The sequence below is a fragment of the Falco naumanni genome, chromosome 4 (genome assembly GCF_017639655.2).
Source record: "Falco naumanni isolate bFalNau1 chromosome 4, bFalNau1.pat, whole genome shotgun sequence".
NCBI classification, from domain to species: Eukaryota; Metazoa; Chordata; class Aves; order Falconiformes; family Falconidae; genus Falco; species Falco naumanni.
Genome location: NC_054057.1, coordinates 108,017,363 through 108,038,194, shown reverse-complemented (window position 1 = coordinate 108,038,194; position 20,832 = coordinate 108,017,363). Strand labels below are relative to the sequence as shown.

The following is a 20,832-nucleotide window of genomic DNA, read 5'->3' as shown; positions in this document are numbered from 1 at the left end:
TACACTTTCACAATAGCATGGAGGATATTAAACATCCCACTGATTCACAGATTCTGCTTCCTGCTAGGACACACACATTATCTCCCGACCTGTAACTGCACTAACACACACATACCATGAGAACAGTGGCCTGTCACCGTCCTGTTTCCTTTGCCTACCTTTAGTTGGCTTCTTGATGAAACCCTGCTACCATTCTTAGAGCTCTTCTACTCAACACTGTGCATCACAGAAGCCCAATGCCACCAAAACCTGCATCTCCAGCAACTCGCCAAGGTGTCTCACCAACCTTGGTCCAGCAGACCTTGTCACCTTTGCACCTCATGGTGTCACACGTATGGGGCCTATGTGCGTTAGGTGCTTAGCATCTATCTGACCCTTTCAGAGACTGGACACTTATCAACACCCAAAGGGCCTCAATATCTTTGCTAAAGTGACCCACAGTTACCCACAGTTCACCAAGTCTTTGGAAGTAAACCCTTATGCTTCCCAGCAGCTGATTTCCACAGACAAGGCATTCACACCAGTCAGACTCTCAAATGCACATCAATATGTGGTTCATGCATACTCCTTTTGGGCAGCCTCCTTCTGTCTTAGCCTGGGAGCTATGCTTGCTTGCTCCTACTTCTCTACACTTCCAACACATCGCCTGCTCTGCTCTGTGGTCTTGTCAGACACGTTGTGACACTATTGGACTTTCATCCCATTCATTTCCCCTGAGACTGCTGAGCCCTGTGTCACTGGCATGAATAAGCACTGAGGAGGACTGACACTGCACTGCTATTTGGGCATGTCTCTGCTGCTGGGGGAGAGGGCTTTCCTTCCCTGGCAGCTACTACTTCTCAAGCAACCTCACCTGCTGTGACAACTTTGCAGCGGCAGCGGCGAGTCCAGTTTCAATGGAGGCGACTCTCGTGCCCTCTCGCACTGGTCTGTCTTGTCGAGGCACTGAGGGGCCAACTCGTGCTACAAAGAAAGTAGATGCAGGTGAGATATGCAGCACGTGCTTGTCTGAGCAGCATAACCACACAATGGGCAGCGAGGCTCTGCCCTCCTGAGCAGGGAGGGCTAGGGATGCTGCAGCCTCTGCCCTTCCTTCCCTAGGATGCACGCGGAGGCAGAAGGTGCCAACAGCCTCCAGTCACAGTGGCTTGGGGAGAAGCTGCCAATAAAAATGTAACACAGCTGAGCAACTTCACTGGCAGCTGCAGCTGCCTGAAGCCAAAGCCATGGGAAGTTTAGCCTACGCTACAGATAGGAGGGACTCCAGCATCATTTCCAAATGGACAGTGTACACCGCTACATCAGCTGGGGATGGACATGCAGTGCCACAAGCTGATGAGACATGGGCTGCGTGTCACACACACAGCAAGCCGCAGACTCCCTTGTTAATGTGCCTTATCAAAAGGGTCTAAGGACCTCCTGGCCTGTCACTGCCTCTGGTGAGCGGCAACAAAAACACCCTTCCAGACCACCAGCTTTGGCTGAATCTGGAGGAGACTTCCCACACTCTCTCTCGTTACTCTTTACACAGTCAACACCTAAAAGCCATGGCTACTCAGCTGTCTGGGGTTCCACTGTTATACCACTGCTAAGGTGGCCACCAATTGTTTCACTGCCAAGAGTATGAAATAAAATAAACCAACAACCCACCGAGGAATGACTTTTTCCAGTCAACTGATTGATGGAGGAAGGCTAACACTGCTCAGCGCTGAGTCCCAGAGAATGGTAATCACCTCCCACTGTGCTGGAAAGGATTAATCCTTCACACGATAAAGAAATTGCTAGTTGTGGTGTTACAATTTCCACACTCCTTGAAAAAATGGCTGGTTCTTTAGGGACCTGCATGACTTAGCCTGAGTCTGGGCAGAAGAGACCACTTGGACTTACCCGTTGGACTGTAAGGGGCATCATCTGAACTTTTCCTTTTCTTTGATCGGGATTTGAATACTGGATTATCTTCATCTGATTCGAGAGAAGGGTAAACTACAGTAGGAAACAAAGGTAATAGTTTCAATGTAGGAAACAACTCTACCCTGCACAGAGGCCCACTTGCTCTGTACAGGTGGGGTGACTACAGGCATCGCAGCTATAATAGCAAGGTCCCCTAGAAGTACCACTGAGTGGTGACACAGCTGCAACACTCAGGGGACTTTCTCCTGCTCTCATCCACACGTTACACTTGGGAGCTGCTGTCAAACTGTGACCAGGTACTTTCAGGATACAGAGTGAAACTTCTCGGACAGGAAAAATCAGTCTTCCTCTTGTCTGTGGAGCAGCAGCACAGCTAGAAGGGACATGAACAGGTTTCCTTATCTCAAGTTGGACTGGTACTGAAGACACATCAGCCAACCACTTCACGCAGCACCACACTGTCCTGGCCTGTATGACTGCCGCACAGTTAGGCAGAGCCAAATGAGACACAGTGCGAGTGCCCAAAAGATGAATGTGAACCATTCCACCAAAGGACCCTTCACAGGCCTCTGAGATAAACACCACCTTATCTGAACTTTGTCCAAGCCTGTACTATGAAGTTTCTGTATTATTTTTTTTCTCATGTGCATTTGATTTTCTTGCCAGTTGCCATTTGTTACGTCACTGGTGATTTTGGCATTACTGTGGCATTTAGCCACTGACACTAGAAGTCTGCTGATCAGATGTGGCACAAAGCGACCCTCTAGAAACCAAGCCTGCTCACAACAAAGACTCTCCATTTGCTGGCAGCACAGACACAAAATGAGCAAATCCACCCCTCAGCAGCGCAGAGCAGAGCACAGCCTTGCTCATGCATGGCATCTGTCTGCAAAGCACACCCCTGTCCAACAGCTTTATGGAGCTGCTCTTTCCCAAAGCACCTTCCAGCGCTACCGCTGCATCCCAGCGCACACAGTGCACTCTAAATGGCTGGGCAGCCGTCTGCAGCATGTCACAGCACCTCCATTTTGCCGTGATATCTCTGTTAATAATGGGAGAAGACACACTCCACTTTTCCAATTGTAACAAATGATTCTGATGGCCATGCTTGCCAGGGAGACTTCAACACACACACAGACTTTCCTGTTATGCAGCATAAACCTCTACCCACCTCTTGCCCTCTTTGCTACTTCAGGCTTTCCAGTCTCTATCAGTCTTCACATTATTACTTTTCTTCATTTCCTCACTTCTTATACTCAAAAAACCTCCTGTAGATTATTACTGCAGAACTGATATAACTGGTGCAAACTGGCTTTGTGCCCATTTCTACTTCCGATGTTTGCACTCTCTGCCAATGCTCAGAACACCACTGGATCCCTTTTCCAAGCACAAATTCAACTCATTCATCTCAGCTAGACATTTTATTGCTATTGTGCAGACAAGGACATTTCTGTCGTAAGTACCAGTACCTGACACACGTTTCTGGGGCAGTTTCCTGTTTCTTGGCTGACTGATGCAGTTTCAGTGGGCTTCCATGCTTCTTAAGATCTTCTGATGTGACTTGCCTCAAATATAGTCTACCTGGATGGCCCTATCACCACCGGCTCTGTAGTCCGTCTCCTAATGTACAGCGTTTGCTTAATTTTGCCATGCAGACCTCTTGTTATTTGCACTCCTCCTTACCAAAATATCCAGTCGATTTTGATGTGACAGAAACTGAGCAAGCATATCATGAGAAACATGGGCAGTATTTGCAAACATGCACAAATATGTACATGCATACCCAGGCACACACTCACACAGACCGCTTCGTTCATACTTACCGTAATCTGAATCTTTAAAACAGGCATCTAAGTGGTCCTGATCTTCATCGTAATCTTCGATGTCAATACTGTTCTTTGTGCTTTTCTTTAGTAACCGCTTCCCGGCATTTTTGTTGCTGCCACCACCCGTTTTTTTAGAGTTTTGTGTGGAGATGGAGTTATTCTTTGCCTGATTGGTACCCCATGATGTCTGGAGGCAGGACTCTGATGACTGGAGGTTTGCCATCGATAGCATGCCCTGGATTGCTTCCTGCGTGCTGGGTGAGGCAGGTGGCTGACTGCAGGGAAACATTGAGAAATACAAGAGCTGTTAGCGATTCCAGAAAAACACAAACCCCTCACAAAGAGTTGACTCCTTTTAGTGCACAGTGTTGCTGGAAGAGATTTCCTGATTACTGCCCTTTGAGCAGCTGGGCATGCCACAAGTGACACCAGTTATTTTTATGCTAACAGCAATATCACAGACAGCACATCAGATTTGGGGTTGCTGCCCCAGAAGCCAGGAAGCCATGCTCAGCACGGCTGGGCACACGATGTGCAGCTCCCTGCAGGCTGTTGTTGCTGGTGGGTGAGGACAGGGGTCAGGTAACTTTTCAAAGCCTGTAACGGCATTCCCAACAGCGCAGTGTCTCTGCTACCAACTCTGAGGGCTTATGGGTCTGCACAGGAGGGGAGTGTCATGGTGGGATTCTGCCACATGCTGCCAAGCAAGTGGAGGAAGAATATGAACAACTGGAAGGAAGCTTATGATTACAGGCCACAGTTCACAATGGGGGCTGTCACCACTCCAGGATCTGCTGGCAGGACAACATGGTAGGGTAGAGCAATTCAAGACCCTTCTGCAGTGCATTGGGAGAGTCTTCTGATGTGGACGTGTGATGGATTGATTATGGGAGATACTGGAGAGCTATGGACTGGATGGGTGGACTACAGGGTGGGTGGAAACCTTGCTTTCATTGAACGTGCTTTTTGGTATTTTATTGCCAGTTGTCAACAGGGATGGTACACCTGCTACAGAAAGAAATACATTCCTACAGAGTAGGCTGAGGTCAAACAATGTGTAACTTCTGACTGGCATGTATGCTTAGCAAGGTGGGAAAGCATGCTCCCGAAAATACAGAACATAGAATGATAACCTTGTCAGAGAACGCCAGACATTAATTCTGCAAGAGGCAAAACATATCATCAAATATTTCCAGAACTTCGGAGTTTGGGCAAACAGTGAAATGCAAAAAAAAACCTTGCTGTGGTAATGATATTTTTTACAGTTATGCAATAGAAGCCACTCACATACACCACTTCCCAAGTAAATTAGCAGTACTGCATCGCTTTCTCTTACTTGATCTTAATTTAATCCACTCTAAACCATTACAGGACTTCAGATAGAGTAACGTACAAGACATAATGGGAGGTTCTGGGCACTAATTGCTTTATAAATAATCCTGAAAACAAGTTAAGACTGGTGTTAGCAGCTAGCAACTCAATGAATAGAAGGACACCGAAAACTTATTTAGGAAAAAGACATTTTAATCCCTTCATTATCATGCCAGGTGTCTTAGCCTTCTCCCTGTCAAAGGCATATTTTGCACCATCTATAAGAAATTAACATATTTTCTTTTCAAATTTCCCCCCCCCCCCAACTGTTTTCGCAAACACTGGACTCTCAAAACACTGCCAACAGACCATCAAATACTGACCAGTAGACGGGCAAATCAGACAGGAACTGCCTTAAGCAGCACAAGCTTCAACAAATAAATTGTGGAATATGATCAAAACCCGTGGTTCTGAGAGCCAAACCATAACCTGAATGTGTGTGTGAAATGTCTCAGAGGCAGAGCTGCACAACGGCAAAGTGTTTCTCATTAGGGCATGTGCTGGCATGTACTTTCATTAGAAGCATTTCAGCATTCTAAGCCAAAAAAAAATTCAAGAAGAATAAGAAAGTAATTTTTAAGCTCTGGAAGGCCATATTATCTTTCTGTAGCTTCAGCAATGATTTAAAAAAAAATTATGAAAGTAAATTACCTGTGAGTTACAACTATGACTTAAAAAGCATTTAAAATGAGTGTGGGAGCAGGAGCAAAGCCACCCGTGTTTCTGCCTCCATGCTCCCTTCCCAACAGCCGGCTGGCAAAGGCCCTTCAAACACACAGTGAGGTGGCACTTAGTGATAACACAGACCCTGCCACTGCTCTGCAAATCCCAGCAGCCTTGCTTTCCTCTCCTCAAGCTAAAAAATGATGTTGTGGATGAACAGAGAAAAGGACACTAACAAACTGACTGGCAGCCGTTTGTGCCTTTTGCAGTGGGCTCCACTTCAGCATTCTGCATGGCCTCCCTTTCTGGGATTTTATTGTTTTCCTTTCACTCTTCTAAAGACAAGGACACATGACTGAGAGATTAGGTTACCGCTATAACCATTTGCTGCCTAGCAAGCATCTGGTGGTTTTCAGCTTCATATAGTGCAGGAACTGAAAGACGTCCACGCTGGGAACTGCCAGCTTCCCCTGCAACACCCAGCATAGCATGGTAAACCCCGGTGCAGCTGCTGCTCAGTCCACAAGCAAAAGAACCACTCAGATGGCTGAAAAGGCATGGCCAAAGCAGCGTGGTGGCTGCCTGAACGACTCACGGGGCTGAGCTGTGCAGGACCAGTCCGAGATATGCCAGGGTCCGCTCCCACCCAGAGCCCACACTTGAGCTAGTGTGGAGCCCGACGGGCCAAGCTTGCACCCACACCGAGCAGCCTGGCCTTGCAAGCCTGCTAGCAAGCCATGTGCATAGTCATCACCAGCAACTGCCATTCTACTGCTGCTCCGGAGAGCTGAAAACCGGCTGCACGTTTTCACATTATTAACGGAGATAAGCACCATAACAGAAGGGAAAATTTGCTGTTAAAACTTATTCTAAATAAAATCTCCCCCAGGACTGACCAGCCTGCCGTGCTGGTTGGGACAGTGTGATGAGGAGCAGGGAAGGGCAAATCATCTCTGTAGGAACTCAAGGAAGAAGACATTGGTCTGTATGGCACAGATGGCTTTGTGCCCTACACACAGCGCTCTCTGCAACTATTTGTTGCGTTGGGTTTAAGCCTCAAACAGCTTGCCATTGCTAGCAGTATCTTCATTAGGGAGGAGAGCATAGAACAACCCTTCAGGCTATGTTTTGGGGCTTTCACTTGCCTGTGTTACCCACCTAGACTTGACAAGAGCATCCTTTCCCTGACAGCATGTTCCAGAGCAGGTGGCAACAGGCAAACAGGCATGATCATGACAAGAATACACACTATTCAGCATGGACAGACTAAGGTTTTACCTCCTCAATTGAGGCTGGCCCCTGCGCTGTCTGGGCACAGGAACAATCCCAATGCCCTGAAGCTAGGAGAGGGTATCATGCAGGGAGCCAGTGCCTCACTATTCACAACAATTCTACTACTGCCATTTCTGAGGGTTTAACATCTCTAGGCAGATCATCTCCTTCCTTTCATAAGCACTTACTGAGCCTTTCACCTATAACCTCAAACACAAAAATTGAATTTATTAATTTCAGCAGAATATTACTCGAGGGGTGGCTTCTTCCCCATTCTCCTTGCTGCCTGCACATGCTGCCTACATGGCTGGAGGCAAGGCGGAGATAGAGACAGTAAGCTCACTTAAAGTCTCACCTCATCTCTGAATATCTATTGTCCAGTCTCATTTTAAGATTAGGGGAAAAACAGACACGGGCAAAGGAAAGTCACAGGAACCACTGAGCATTTTCTAAATCAAAGTAAGAACTAACCTGAAGCAAGAACTAGCTCATAGGGTAACAGAGAAGACAAGGCCAGACCCTCTCGGTGGTGCACAGCAACAGGATGAAAGGCAGTGGTCACAAGCTGCAGATCCGACACAAGAAGAAAAGGTCCATACTGAGGGTGGCTGAGCAGCTCACACAGAGGCTGCAGAATCCCCATCCCTGAATATATTTAAAACTCACCAGGACAATGCCCTAAACAATTGGGTCAAACTTCGCAGCCGGCTGGGCTGTGAGCAGGCGGCTGTACAAGATGACTTCCTGAGGTCCCTTCCAAATGCCATTACTCTGGCATACTTCGAACAAGAACCATTGAGGAACAGTTGTGCATGTAAGCGGAAGGCAATAAATCACCATCCTCTCTCTGCCATAGCATTTCCCTGTCATTTCTACATTTCCCCTCACCCTACCTGCGGCCTAATGCAAATCAAGGGCAGAGAAGTAGAGCCAAGACAGTAATCTTATCAATACTTTGGAGAGGTCACAGTTGTATAAAACCATGGAACTCGCAAGTACAAAACCAGTATTTCCTTCCATTATTGAATAGGACCTCAAAAGAACAAGTAATTTTGCTCAGTTCAAGATTATGTGACTGCCAGTCCCTCCAAGCTTTTTTCCGTATTTCATGACAATTCTTTCAGACTTTTCCCACATGTACAGCAGCTTTTCTGCAGGGCTTCTGTCATTATCTCTCCCCAACTTGCCACCATTGACACAAGTACAGAAGATGCAGCTCTCTAGAGCAATCTAGGTAATGCCATCAGGGCATTTGGTTTGGTCAGCTGCAAATGACAGTCCAATATTTTATAGAAGGAAGTTTCACAGAATTCAGATAAGGTTATTATCACAAAAAGCCCTGACCTGCTTCCTAAGTTACTGCTGGGGTTCAACAGCTCTGGCACTGGTGTGACAGGGCTCCATGCTTCCCACTTGATAGCTGGCTCTCATCTGTACAGACCACTGTGTGAGCAAAGGGGATTCCACACAGACATACCTGCCCTACTGCTACATGGAGTATCCAGAAAAGACATGCATATATATATATATATATATATATATACATACATACATATGCCTACCCTTTATCTGCCTTACAAGTAAAGAAAGATGGAAATTGTTCCTGAGAGTCAGACACAACCGCATTGGCATTATGTTGAGACACAGTATGTTTGCATATCATGTTTCTTCCTCTTTTTTTAAAAAAAACACGTTATATGGCCATTTAAAAAGCCTGGCATAATTATGAAATGAAACATAGTAATTTCATTTATCAGGAGCTTTTTTCAATCAAGCTGCAATACACACTGCCAAAGCCTAATTGTTTATACAAGAGCCAAAATTGATATGACACATTCCCACTAAACTACCACACAGAGTGTAGTAATTCATGCAGAGTTTACTTATGTGACTGCATTTGTGACTTTGATTTCAGAAACCACAAAGTCTACAAATACACTGGGTACAGAGCCCAGGCTGAATGGCAGAAAAATGAAAAGCCTGAGTCCTACTCTGTTACAGTGGCAGTTTTAACCCATTGCAGACAGGAAAAGACACCATCCAAGCAAGGAAGAGAATCTTTGAGGACCATTTCTGTAATCCGTTTTTTCCGCTTACCTCTGCATTTCTGCACATCGTACGCAGGCAGCAAACCATATTACACGGAATGGTTAGTAGTGTAAACATGGCCAAGGCGGATTTCTTTTAATTCTTACAATGGTTGATAAATTTTCTTATTTTATACCAAACTTCAAGCATGGGAGTCATATTACACTGGCAACTTTATTCCCAGAGTTAGATACACCTAACTACCTGCTGACAAGTCTAATTACCTGCCAAAACGTAAGTGTAAATTCTACCTAAACACGTTCCATTACGCACCATAACACAGAATGGAAAAGGAATTCATAGGAACAATCAAACAGAAAAGAAGCGCCAGTGTGATTATTTCTTTTGAAGGGCAGGTGCAGCATCAGGGCCAAACCTCAAGAGATCAGGGAAATCTAGAACCACTGACACACTGAGCTCAGACAGCAAGAAATACTCGTGTTTCCTGGGAGCTGCAGACACAGTGGTACCTCTCCCCATACTCTCCACAATCATAGGAGGTGGTTGGCTGTTTTGATCAACCACTCCTTGCTAGGGGAAAGGTAGTAATGGAGCAAAAATTGGACTAAACTGAGATTAGATGTCTTCCCTAGAAACATCAGCCTTGTCAAGATAAGCCTTCTAAGGGTATGTAGTGACTATATTACTTGATTTTAAAATCATTGGCTTTTTTCACCCCCATTAGGAATGGGAAGAGAACTCTTACAGCAGACTCTGCATGCACACCTCTGTTCAACAGAGAGATGAGGATCACTGTCGCTGTGCTGTAACAAGTAATAAACTTTAAATGCTGATGCACAAAGGCAAGACTGTCTCTCACAGAGCTGCCTGGTACCTCACAACTGATGTACACTGCATGAAGCCAGTCTATATAATATGGTTTAATCTCTTGTGACCGTCTAAGCTGTGAGAGAGACAATTGCCTAATAAATTGAGATGATAGAATCAGATGTTTCTGGTTCAACAATACTCCCTCCTTCAGATTTCTCCATAACTGTGTCACTGCATTGCAACCTTAAAAAATACCATCTTCTCCCTTAACATCAAAAAAAGCATTTTTAAATTTTTTTTTTAACTCCCTGATAAAATTTGCTTCTGTGGTTTCCCTTGGTAACTTATTCCATATGTTCCCCTTTGACCATGAGGCATATCTTTTGGAATTCTCAGTTATGGCTTTTAACTTCCAACATTTCCCAGGTTTAGATAGTATCTTCCTCTCTGAGGGGACCTTCTCATTCCACTTCAACAGATCCTTTCAAATTTGCAAGCTGCACTTTTCCTGGGTCACGCACACTCAACACCCAGCTAAGGTACAGCACAGGTGAAAAGGACAGCACCAGTCTCTTTGTCCAGACTGTTCTCAACTCTCAGTCCACTCCTACAGCTATTTCTACTTCCTTCACAGGTTCTGTGGCTCTGTATGACCAAGGCAGACCCAGAGAAAGCAGGAAGGAAAAAGATGGTGTCGGGGTCCCCCAGCAACCATTGAATATGGCATCTGGCTTTAGCACTCAAAGCAGATTGGCTTTGCTGCTTTGCGTGTATAAAATGGTGCGACACACCTCTTATTTCCATCCAACATCTGCTGTATGAATCATGAACAGGATAAATGCTGCTTCAAGCAGCCAGCCTGGAGAACCAACGTGCCCTGCCTGCTTGGTGAAGGTGGTTTTCCAGTGAAGGCAGAGTGGAGATGGAGCTGGCTCATTCAAATGCCAAACAAGAATAGCCTTACTGCACGTTTCACATAATTTCCCACATCACCACCTAGCCTGTCAATCTCACCTTTCAGAGGATAATTCCTCTGTTTGCACAACAGGCGTATTTGGAAGCTAGAAATTTGTGCCAGCAATTTAGTCCACAGCTTCCAAAAGTGCCAAGGCTGTAGTCCCTGTGGGGCAGGGGAAAGTGCTTACATGTATACCTCTGGTTTTCTACAGATGGGGGACAAATCATTCAGTTAAGACTGCAGCTGCTAGCAAAGATCTGCTTAATCAGCAGACTACCAGGGAGCACAAGGCATAAGACAAAGCATGCTGTTCATGTCTGCAGTACCATTCTGTGCGTGGAAGTCATAAACTCAGTTGATGTTCCCAAAATCCCCTCCCAGGCATTAATTCCTAAGGTTTGAGTTAAGCAAGACATTTCTGTATGTGAAGAGTCCCACTAGCTTCTTTTGAAATGACATGCATGCTTCTGTTACCTAATTCTCTATCAGTAGTTTCAGATCAGACTTGGTCTGTAAAGTGTGGAGGCAGTGAACCCATACATTTGTTTTGAGAGAGACCCAAACAAAACCCTCATTCCAGACAGTCCTGAACTGCAGGATTTGAGTCTAGGAATCATATTTTCCAGTTTTGCATTTCTTTTCACTGCTTACTGCTTGGATTACTAAAAGATCGAGTGCTGTACCTTATTAACCAAGTTCCAAAACATCCAGTGTCAGCCTCAGTGGCCACCTACAGCGGTCCCATATGAAACACAACCAAGTCCAAGCAAGCACTTCCATTTTTAAGTACAGAAGTATCCATGAATGAGTTTGTTATTTTCCAAGATGTGTTTTGGTGGGGAGAATGACAACCAAGGGTGTGAAGGAGGGTAGACAGCTTCCTATTTTTTGCTTTCAAACATCCAATCAAAGGGAACTGTGCGGGACCTTACAATGCTTTATGGAAGGAATACCAGTCATTTAGATTATCACATTATTACTACATTAAAAAAAATATTCATGCCCTCAAGCTACATTCACTGAGCTCTCTTCCTTTTGAATGATCCAATGGATGTTCAGCATTTACAAATGTGAAATACCTCTATTTGTTTAAATTATACCACCAAAATCTTTCCCACCTCTCCCTCCAGATCACAGGATAAAGGAAAAACGTGCTTACTAGAGAAAAAGCAGTTAATGAGCTGCAAAATTCATTCTCTCTCTCACTCTCACACACAACCACAAAAGAGCAATTTTTGTTTATGGGTACGAGGAAAAAACATCCCTTGTTGCATACCTGTTGGTGTTATACTCTAAACCCCCAACTTCCTTGCTTGCTTGCAAAAGATCAAGAATTCCTGCTGAGCTTCCACTCTCTTTCTTTACTTTGGAATTGCGCCCTGGCTTCGCCTCTGTGTCAATGTGAAGCAAATCTTCATCTGACGAGTCATCGCTCTGCTAAAACAAGGAAAAGGCTCAAAAAAGAGGAAACCCACTGAGTAGTCAACAAGAACAGCACAATAATTTCTGCAGCCTGCTGCTCCTCCAAAGACAGGAGCTAGCATTTGTAATTTGCTTTCATTAAAGAAAAAACCAAAAACACAAACCCCCAAAACCCCAGGTACGCACTAAAAATCCCTTTCCTTGCAGCCTGTAGGCATGGTAGGTTTTTCTTTCCCCTTCCAACCCGGGAGAACCAGCTTTGAGATCTGATCCTGCACATGGGATCAAACCACTGTAACAGTAGTGTTTCCGGGTGCTGTGTTGCCTTCTCAGTCCCTGCTCCTGTTCTTGACACCGTGACCCTTGTAGCAAAAGAGGTGAACGTGTGGCCGCACCAGTCAGCCCAGATATGCATCAGGGCACAGGCCTGTCTTGCAAGACTATTAACATAGCTAATTCCGACATCGGGACAGACCCACTTCTGCCATCTCTTCTGCAAGAGAACAGGAAGATCTGACAGAGGAATGCGATAGACACATACAAACAGTGACACCTGAGCCCACTGACGGAAGGTACCTGCATCTAAGTAATGTGTATGGGGCTGGGATCTCTATGCACTGTAGTTTAGAGTATAAATAGAACAACTTTTTTTCATTCCCACCCTGCTTTCAGACCTCTAAAGTCCTAGTCCTTATTGCTTAGACCGTGAATCACTGTTCTCTCCAGAACTGCCCTCCTTCATTAAGCTTCTGCACATTGAGATACCAGCAGGTTTTTCCCTGTTCTCTGTGCACCAGTCTCCAGAAGTCAACTACGGACTCAGGCAAGGAGGTCTGCACTTACTCTTGAATATCCCTGGACTAAACCAGGATGGAAAGGTTTCCTTAGTTCCTAGGGCCAAATGTTTTGGTCATCTACAGTTCTGTGTTAACAAGCTATTTAGCATTTTCCGACTTATTCAGATATTATAATATGAATGTGTATTAACCACAGTTGGGCAAAACATTTAATTTTAATGTCATTTAATTTCCAGCATTGAGCTTCAATGCTAACACAGAGCAAACTTAGGCCCGTGCTGTTCAGTTTCCTGCAGGTAAGCTATCAACCAGCACGCTGACACTGCCTCAAGTTAGGGACATGCCGAAGTATCATGCTGAGTCAAGGGCATTCTAAGTGTAAGCGCAGAGGGAGACTCTGCTAAGTGACAGCAAACAAAACCTTTAATCGCTACATCATACATATTAAGGGCTTCTAGTAATGTGGAATGCCAAATGACATGAGTTCAATTGTACTAGCATTACTTCAAGTTTCATCTGTCAAACACGAACATGGAAATTTAATGACCAGTGTTCAAAGCACATGGGAATGGGAGGAAGGACAGCCATGGGTTGGGAGCACAGCTTGGGACAGACTCCTGTGCCTGTCAGCAATGTAACATCAGGCTATGTATGGCACAAAACTCCTTCTGACCCTTTCTTTCTTACGGCTTGCTCCTGTTCTTGTGGTGTTGCACAGCTGTCACAATCCCCACACATGCTTCCCATCAGGCCTGATCATGTACAAGCAGTTCAAGCCACAGTACCAAATTGTGTTTAGTCCTGGCAATGTCTGAATGCTACCTATTCCGGGCAGACTGACGGCAGAGTGAAGGAGAGGATGTGACAACAGCCTGTAAGAAGGCTTTGCTACTGCCCCACATACTGTTACAGGCATACAGTGGGTGCTTACATGTGATAAGTGCAATAATAACCATACCTTGTATGATACCGACTCCACCTTTGGCTTCTTAACAGGAGTGTGCTGCAGAGTATCTTTTTTATCTGATAGAACTGAGTTAAAGAAAAGAAAAAATAAGAAAAACAAAGTCATGGTTATTTCCTCTTCAAAAAACTAGCACTCCTAATCCACTAATATTTGACTGTTAGTTAAGACATGGCTTGCTTTATTATAAATCACCTAGTTTCTTAAGGCTAGTTTTAGACAACCAACCCCTAAGACATTGTTGTGCAGATACAGACCAAATAGGAAATATTCTTACAGGACAGTTCTCTTTTTGTAGTGTTTTTCTTCCTTCTGATTGGAAACTCATCAATTTTTAGTTCGCCATCATCTGACACATATTCATATTCATCTCGTACAGGTTTTGCTTTGTCTTCTTTAAAATTCTGCAGTGACCCAAACACACTAGTATTCAGTTGGGGTTTGACTCCCTTTGAACTGAAAAAACCATAAATTACAAATCAGTAACAATACTCTTGACTGGAAAACATTTTGAAAATTGACAGAAAGGAAGACAGTGAGTACCTTTATGCAGAAATCTCAGTCAACTTGAATACTTTCACAGGTGCCACAGCAATTCAAATAATTTTACAAGCATGTTTCTGAACCTAAAATCTGTATCTCGAAATACGGTGCCAACTGGTGTAGCCTTCACTGGCTTCAAATAAGCAGTGCAGTATTTAAAGCTTTCTCAAAGTATATCATGATATGCATAATGCACACACAACATGGAATTCTGGTACGGAGGGTTCATTTAGCAGCTTCTTAGAAATGTACCTGAAATAGGACCTGACCAAAAAACACTTCAGCTGGTAAGAACCTGAATAGCCAAAACATGGGACACTGCCTGAATACTGAAGACACTACTGTCAAGCAAACTACCAGCCTCAAAGATAGATCGTTGCTGTTCTGGCAAATTAAGCTGAGTTCTAGGTAAAATCGAGTTCTGCAGCCAAGAACTTTTTTGCATAAGTGTATTTTCTACATCGTATTTTCTACAAGGCAGATTTTCTCCTAGTACAAAATCCCCATAAATAATGACTTTTTAATCTGCTTTTTTAGTTGATGTGTATTGTCATATTGTTTACTTACCCAAGCAACTTCTTATTAGAGAAAGAAAATGTAAATTTGTTGTCCTTATTTCCTGATAAAGGTGTCTTTTCTGATTTGTGTTCCTCTTCCATTTTTAGAAGGGAATCAGGTTTACTGTTCTGAAAGGCAAAAGACCCAAAGAAAAACAATAAAACAAATTCAATGAGTTGTTGATATTTCAGATTCCTAAGTAACCTCAGAGAATCCATTGATCTATATGCAGAGAAAAATATGTTCCCCGACGTGGTAAGAAATGGAGGATTATACTCTTTCACAGACTAACATGGGTTCAGGGACTTGTCCCTTTTCAAGAAGCACTTCAGCACCAGTTTAAGCAGTACCCACACGATGCCAAATTTAAATACTGCTCTCTTAAATTGGTACAGACTGAGGTAAAATACTAAACACACATTTTGTGAATCAGAGAACAGGCTAAGCACGCTGCTCACCAGCATTGTGCCTGTGTGGCTCAGGACAGGATCTAGCACAGTGCCTGTAACCTTGCAAGTATGACTGCACTTCAATCCTAGGCTCCACTTGCTTCTTGCACACCTTCAGAAGAGCTTGAATTACGAATTTAATAATTTAATATCAAAGCCATTCAGTGCAACAGAAGCCTTTGATGATTTTTCAGGAGTCGCCGTAATACTTTCCTAAGCTCCTCTGGCTGTGGAATTAATTGGTACATATCGATCTAATCACATTACCCATGACTTATTTTAACACAAAAAAATTTACATGTCTCTAATATTAATGATTCATGATTCTTAGTAGTTTTCCCACCTGAAAAAAACATGTACTTTTGTCTTGTTTTGGGGAATTTGTTTGCACTTTTGCATTAGAAATTCACAAAGCTGGCAGAATTCAGACAGCTCTTTATCTGAGAAAGCCTACTGTCACCTTGTTTTAGATGGTACCTGGAGAAAAAATGTATTGTTCCACGAACAAATTTTACTCACCATACATTAGCCCTCCAGGAAGGCAAGCTTTTAATTTATGTGGAATAACTCAGATTTCATTAACTCTACTTTTATGCCACCATTAGTTGTTGATATCTCTGGAACTACTCCAGACTTAAAAGTAGTAGAACTATGTTAAAGTAAGAATCATGAAAGAGATCAGCACTGAAAAATCTCACTACTAACTGTTCCCACTGGCTTCACCAAGGTTGAAGACGGACAATTAGCATATGCTTTTGAAGAATATGCGCGTGCCTCCACACTCTTCAGTTTTCTGTTCAAAAAATATTTTCTTTGGGAACTGAAAATTGCTGCCACATACTCTCTGCTTAGGTAGACCTACGAATATTTCTCTGCCCTTGACTTATCACTATGTGGCAGAATCAGCAGCAGAATTTAGCAGGAGATATTACCTTGTATTTCCATTTGGCTTCTGTTTTGCTTTTATTTTGCTCTCGAACTTCAAATTTCTCCACCTCATTCTGCTTACTAGCAGTTTCCTTATTGGGAACACTTAAAACATTCTTTGCAGCCTGGAGAAAAAGTCAGCATGTACTTTTAATGAGAATGGAGTGCTGGCATGTTACAGAAACACATTTTTTATCTGGAATACAACATGATATATTTTTTAATACTTCTCTTCTGATTCATTCTTTTGAACCCAAATATAAGATTCAATCAAATATTGCTGCTTCAGAGAACACAGAAGACTGGCTGCATTTTTCCTTGATATACCAACATATAATAGCACTGTAAAAACATTTTAATCTCCCTTCCTATTGCTCCATGGACAGGTTTTGCAAACTGCATACAAACTACTAGGAAATTTAGAAGCATTTTAGAAAAGACCTACGGATACTTCTTAACAAACAGCATACAACACATTACTCTGTCAGTGTCTCAATGAAATCCCGGCCCCTGCTGAATTCAGCAGCAAAATTCACATTGAATTGAAGGACATAAAAATGAAACTTGTCCTACATGGGCGAAAATGGAAGCGAACTATTGTTTTCTCTTCAGTCACTGATTCTAGAGCAAAACCTCATGCAAATAAGATCCTTTAGAAATGAGTTCGTTCATCTTTGAAAACTGACTATGGAAATGCGCATGAGTGCTAATAACACTTGAAATAAGAATATAATATTTCAAGGGGCAAAAAAAAGTGCCATTAAAAATGTCTCTTGTTTTTCATCTTGCCTCAGTTTGGGCAGGCAACTGGCAGTAGTTTGCCAGACTCAGCCTGAATCAGCAGGTTTCTTGGAGGCTCCATATCAAATGAATAACCAAGCAAACAGTCAAATCAAATAAAACAGGTAAAAAAAGGGCAATAAGCTGACAGTTACAAAACTTCCATTTACTTCAGTGGAAAGATGGTTTCACATTATGTTGCTTGACTTTTTTTTGCATGAGACTTAAGGACTGACTTTATTCCTATTATGGTGAGAATATTAGGTTAAGATATGACCCACCTTCCCCTTCTTTGGCGTCTCAATCTTTGTCAAAGCCTCCTTTGTGTGTGCCTCCAGCAAGTCAAGATTCGGGATGGCTGGTGGTGGACTTTCTTTTGCCTTCTTTCCTTTCTTTTTTCCTTCTCCCTTAACTTTTGGTGTTTTGGGAGGCTTAGGGGGTTTGGGTGGCTTGGGAGGTTTGGGGGGTTTGGATGGCTTGAGTTGTTTAGGAGTTTTCACAGTTTTGGGAGTCTTTTTTTTAGGGAGCTTTTCTACAGGTGGGGGTGGAGGCGTCACTTGGACTGGTGATGGTGTCTCCTCCTTCTCCACAGGACAGATTTCCTCAGCATTTGTGTTGGCACTCGTGTCTGCTTTGCTGGCTTTTGAAGCATTCTGTAGTTTAGTACAAAATAGGAAGGCATTCAGACCCACCTGTCTCACATTCAATATTCACCTGCACCCTCCCTTCCTTGGGCAAACAAACCCCAAAGATTCCCCCTCCAATAAAGGGGTAACTGTATTCGTAGGTCAGGCTGGCCAGGGAATGACAACCACATCACATGCCACAGCAACACTCTGCTCGCCACGAATTCCCACCCCCACTGTTGCTCAAGCACAAATATGCCCTGGAGAAACTCCAGTGGCTTCATAAGGAGTGTAACTCTTACCAGGTTACATCATCAGGTAGGACTGTTAAATTGACTGCCCATACAAAGAAATGTATAAAATGAATGGTCTTTTGTTTAAAATGCTAATCAGCTTGAGCACAAACGGTTTGCATTTAATTCAGATGTGATAAATATAGCAGAATCATGTTTCATGCCCTCAGGAAAAATAAGCAGTAAAATAGCTGCCCAATTAAAATTAACACTGTCTGACTAATTAAAAATAAATTATTTTCTGCTTAACTTGCCATTCTGACAATTAGAAAACTTATATACTAACATCAAAGGGGATAAAAGGACAAGGCAGATTTCAATTTTGAGGTCTTTAGACATAGTTAGAAAGGGGGTGGAATGTAACACAAGGTCTTCTTAAAACAAATGAACTAGCTATTGTCACCTTGCACTGTCACACACCTCCACTAAGTGGAATGTGACAGCAGACTTAATGAATGATACCTCTATGCAACCTCCTTTTTTTGTTTTTTCTTTGGTTGGTTTTTGGTTTTTTTTTGGGGGGTGGGGTGTATAATCATTACCCCATTTGCTATAACAAATCTGCCTAGAAGCCAGCCAAGAGCAACGCTTCCTGCTGGGACAATAGCTCAGCAATGAACATAAGGAAAAGGAGATACTACGTAGGGAGCATGACGACATTTATTTGAGTTCTATCATATTTCTGGGTAGGGAGTAGCTAAAGTGAAAGAGAAAAAAAGGATGGAGAGGGGGGTGTGGTCAGTCCAGGTAGGAGAAGGTGGAGGAGAAAGCACATAGGACAGGCAGACAGTGTAAGGACGAGGAGAAAGCAAGCGAGAGAAGAGAACATGTGACAAGTCAGCCACAGAGAAGATCCTTAAGCAGCCCCCCTACTGCAAAACCTCACATTATTTTTTTTAAATTAAGAGAACGAGGAGGAAAGATTCATTTATTTCTATTCATCCATTTTATACCCTAGATTATTAAAAGACCCGCAATATAGTTAGTATTATGAAAACAGCACAAACCTCACTTAATCTTATTTCTTTGGCAAGGTCCTTGATAAGTTGTGCTGGTTTGAAGTTTTCTGGTAGCTCATCTTCATGCTCTGCTAAAGCCTAAAACACAAGAATGCCAGGTTGCTGTTTCTGTTCATGTTTTTTTCAAAAATATGAAAAAAGCCTCCTTAAGTGACATGTCCATATTTTTCCTACGTACTAAAATCAGTACTGACTGGATCAGCTGTCCAAGTAAGGAAAAAATATACTTTTTGCCCCTTCTGGATGTTATTGTAAATAGTTGCCATGAGAGAACAACAAAGTCAATAGTATTTTTCACATATTACTGTAATATTACTTTCATAACTGTAATATTACTTTGCTTACCCCCTTATATGACATTCTGTGAGAAATTCCTTTTCTACATCTACAAGGAGAGATTGTCTTAGGCTGGCGTCTTCAATGAGTATAAAACACATATAACTTGTCAGCAGAGTGGTCTGGGAGGTCCCTGACAGGACTAACAGCATTTGCATTCACATGTCATGCTATAATATTCAAAGTTCAACTTTACCCAAATGCCAACAGAATCTGACTTCCTTTGCCTCACTACTCATCTGCATGGCAAGTGGAAAAATAAACACGGTGACACAGAGAAGACAGCTCCCACACCAGTCAGTCCTTCTACAGGAAACCAGGCAGCAATTCTGAATTCAGGCTCAAACACTGTCTTTTTGCAGTAGGGAGCAGCCAAGTCCCTGACAACATTTAAAACTGGGACAGCCACCTAACTGACCTAACTGTGTATGCAACATGGTATTCTCATCTGCTCATCCCTTCTTAAAATGTCTGAAAATCCTAAAGCTGCTGGTTCCCCTGTTCCCGTTTTATGATTGAATGGCCTGTCTTCTGCAGCTTATTTCCCAAAACTATAGGAGCAACACACACAAGAATAACACTTCTGAAATGACTGCAACAGGAAATTCAGGCTGCAAATCCCTTTAAGCCTTCTCTCCAGCCAACAGGTATTTCCTGGCTCAATTAATGTGTTGATTTGCAGGAATTGGGCACCTTGTGCTCACGAAAATGTAGGCATTGTTCTAGGCCTCACTTGCATACACACCCTCTGCTTGATTGATTTGGCCCAAGAAAATGCTCAGAGTCAGGGAGAACATTCATTCAGTACCCTTTTGACCGTGTGCAGATATTATTTTTTTAAAACCTGTGGTACCTTTTTTTCTGCTGACTCCTCATGTGGCACTATGAAATTCCAGCTATCGCACTCTGTCTGCGTTCTCCCAGCCCCTTCTCTTTGGGATTTTAGAATTTGCTGTTTTGCTACGGAGACATTATTTGGTCTAGCATTTGCTCTCTGGTCCAGTGACTGACAAACCTGACAAACCTGACAAACACACAATATTAATACAGGCTTCTTCTCCTACCTGTTTTTTAGTCCATGACCTGAAAGCACCATTGAGAATTTTTGCTCCTTGGAGTAAATGAGCAGGAGGTTGTTGCCCAGCTTTATGCAAACCTAAGCAGAGGAAAAAACCAATGCCATTCAAACACTAGCTGAAGTTGTTTTACATAGTCTTTAATTTGAAAAAAATTAACTGGGAAAGTTAACTCTTTGAAA

General features: G+C 43.2%; 1 protein-coding gene across 4 annotated transcripts in view; it reads right to left on the bottom strand.

Moving 5' to 3' along the window:
• Positions 1–20,832, bottom strand: part of PHF2 (PHD finger protein 2) — a 97,644-nt gene that overhangs the window by 4,700 nt on the left and 72,112 nt on the right. For 2 of the 4 annotated variants that reach the window (XM_040591326.1, XM_040591328.1), the window contains exons 12-22: positions 20,639–20,730; positions 19,227–19,316; positions 17,582–17,953; positions 16,526–16,645; positions 15,154–15,272; positions 14,321–14,499; positions 14,038–14,111; positions 12,137–12,297; positions 3,735–4,012; positions 1,888–1,983; positions 854–963 (exon numbers count right to left, since the gene is read on the bottom strand). In XM_040591326.1, coding sequence (XP_040447260.1) covers positions 854–963; positions 1,888–1,983; positions 3,735–4,012; positions 12,137–12,297; positions 14,038–14,111; positions 14,321–14,499; positions 15,154–15,272; positions 16,526–16,645; positions 17,582–17,953; positions 19,227–19,316; positions 20,639–20,730 — 1,691 coding nt within the window. Of the gene's footprint in view, positions 1–853; positions 964–1,887; positions 2,285–3,734; positions 4,013–12,136; positions 12,298–14,037; positions 14,112–14,320; positions 14,500–15,153; positions 15,273–16,525; positions 16,646–17,581; positions 17,954–19,226; positions 19,317–20,638; positions 20,731–20,832 lie in introns of those variants that run through there. The other 2 variants (XM_040591327.1, XM_040591329.1) reach the window with 2 other exon arrangements.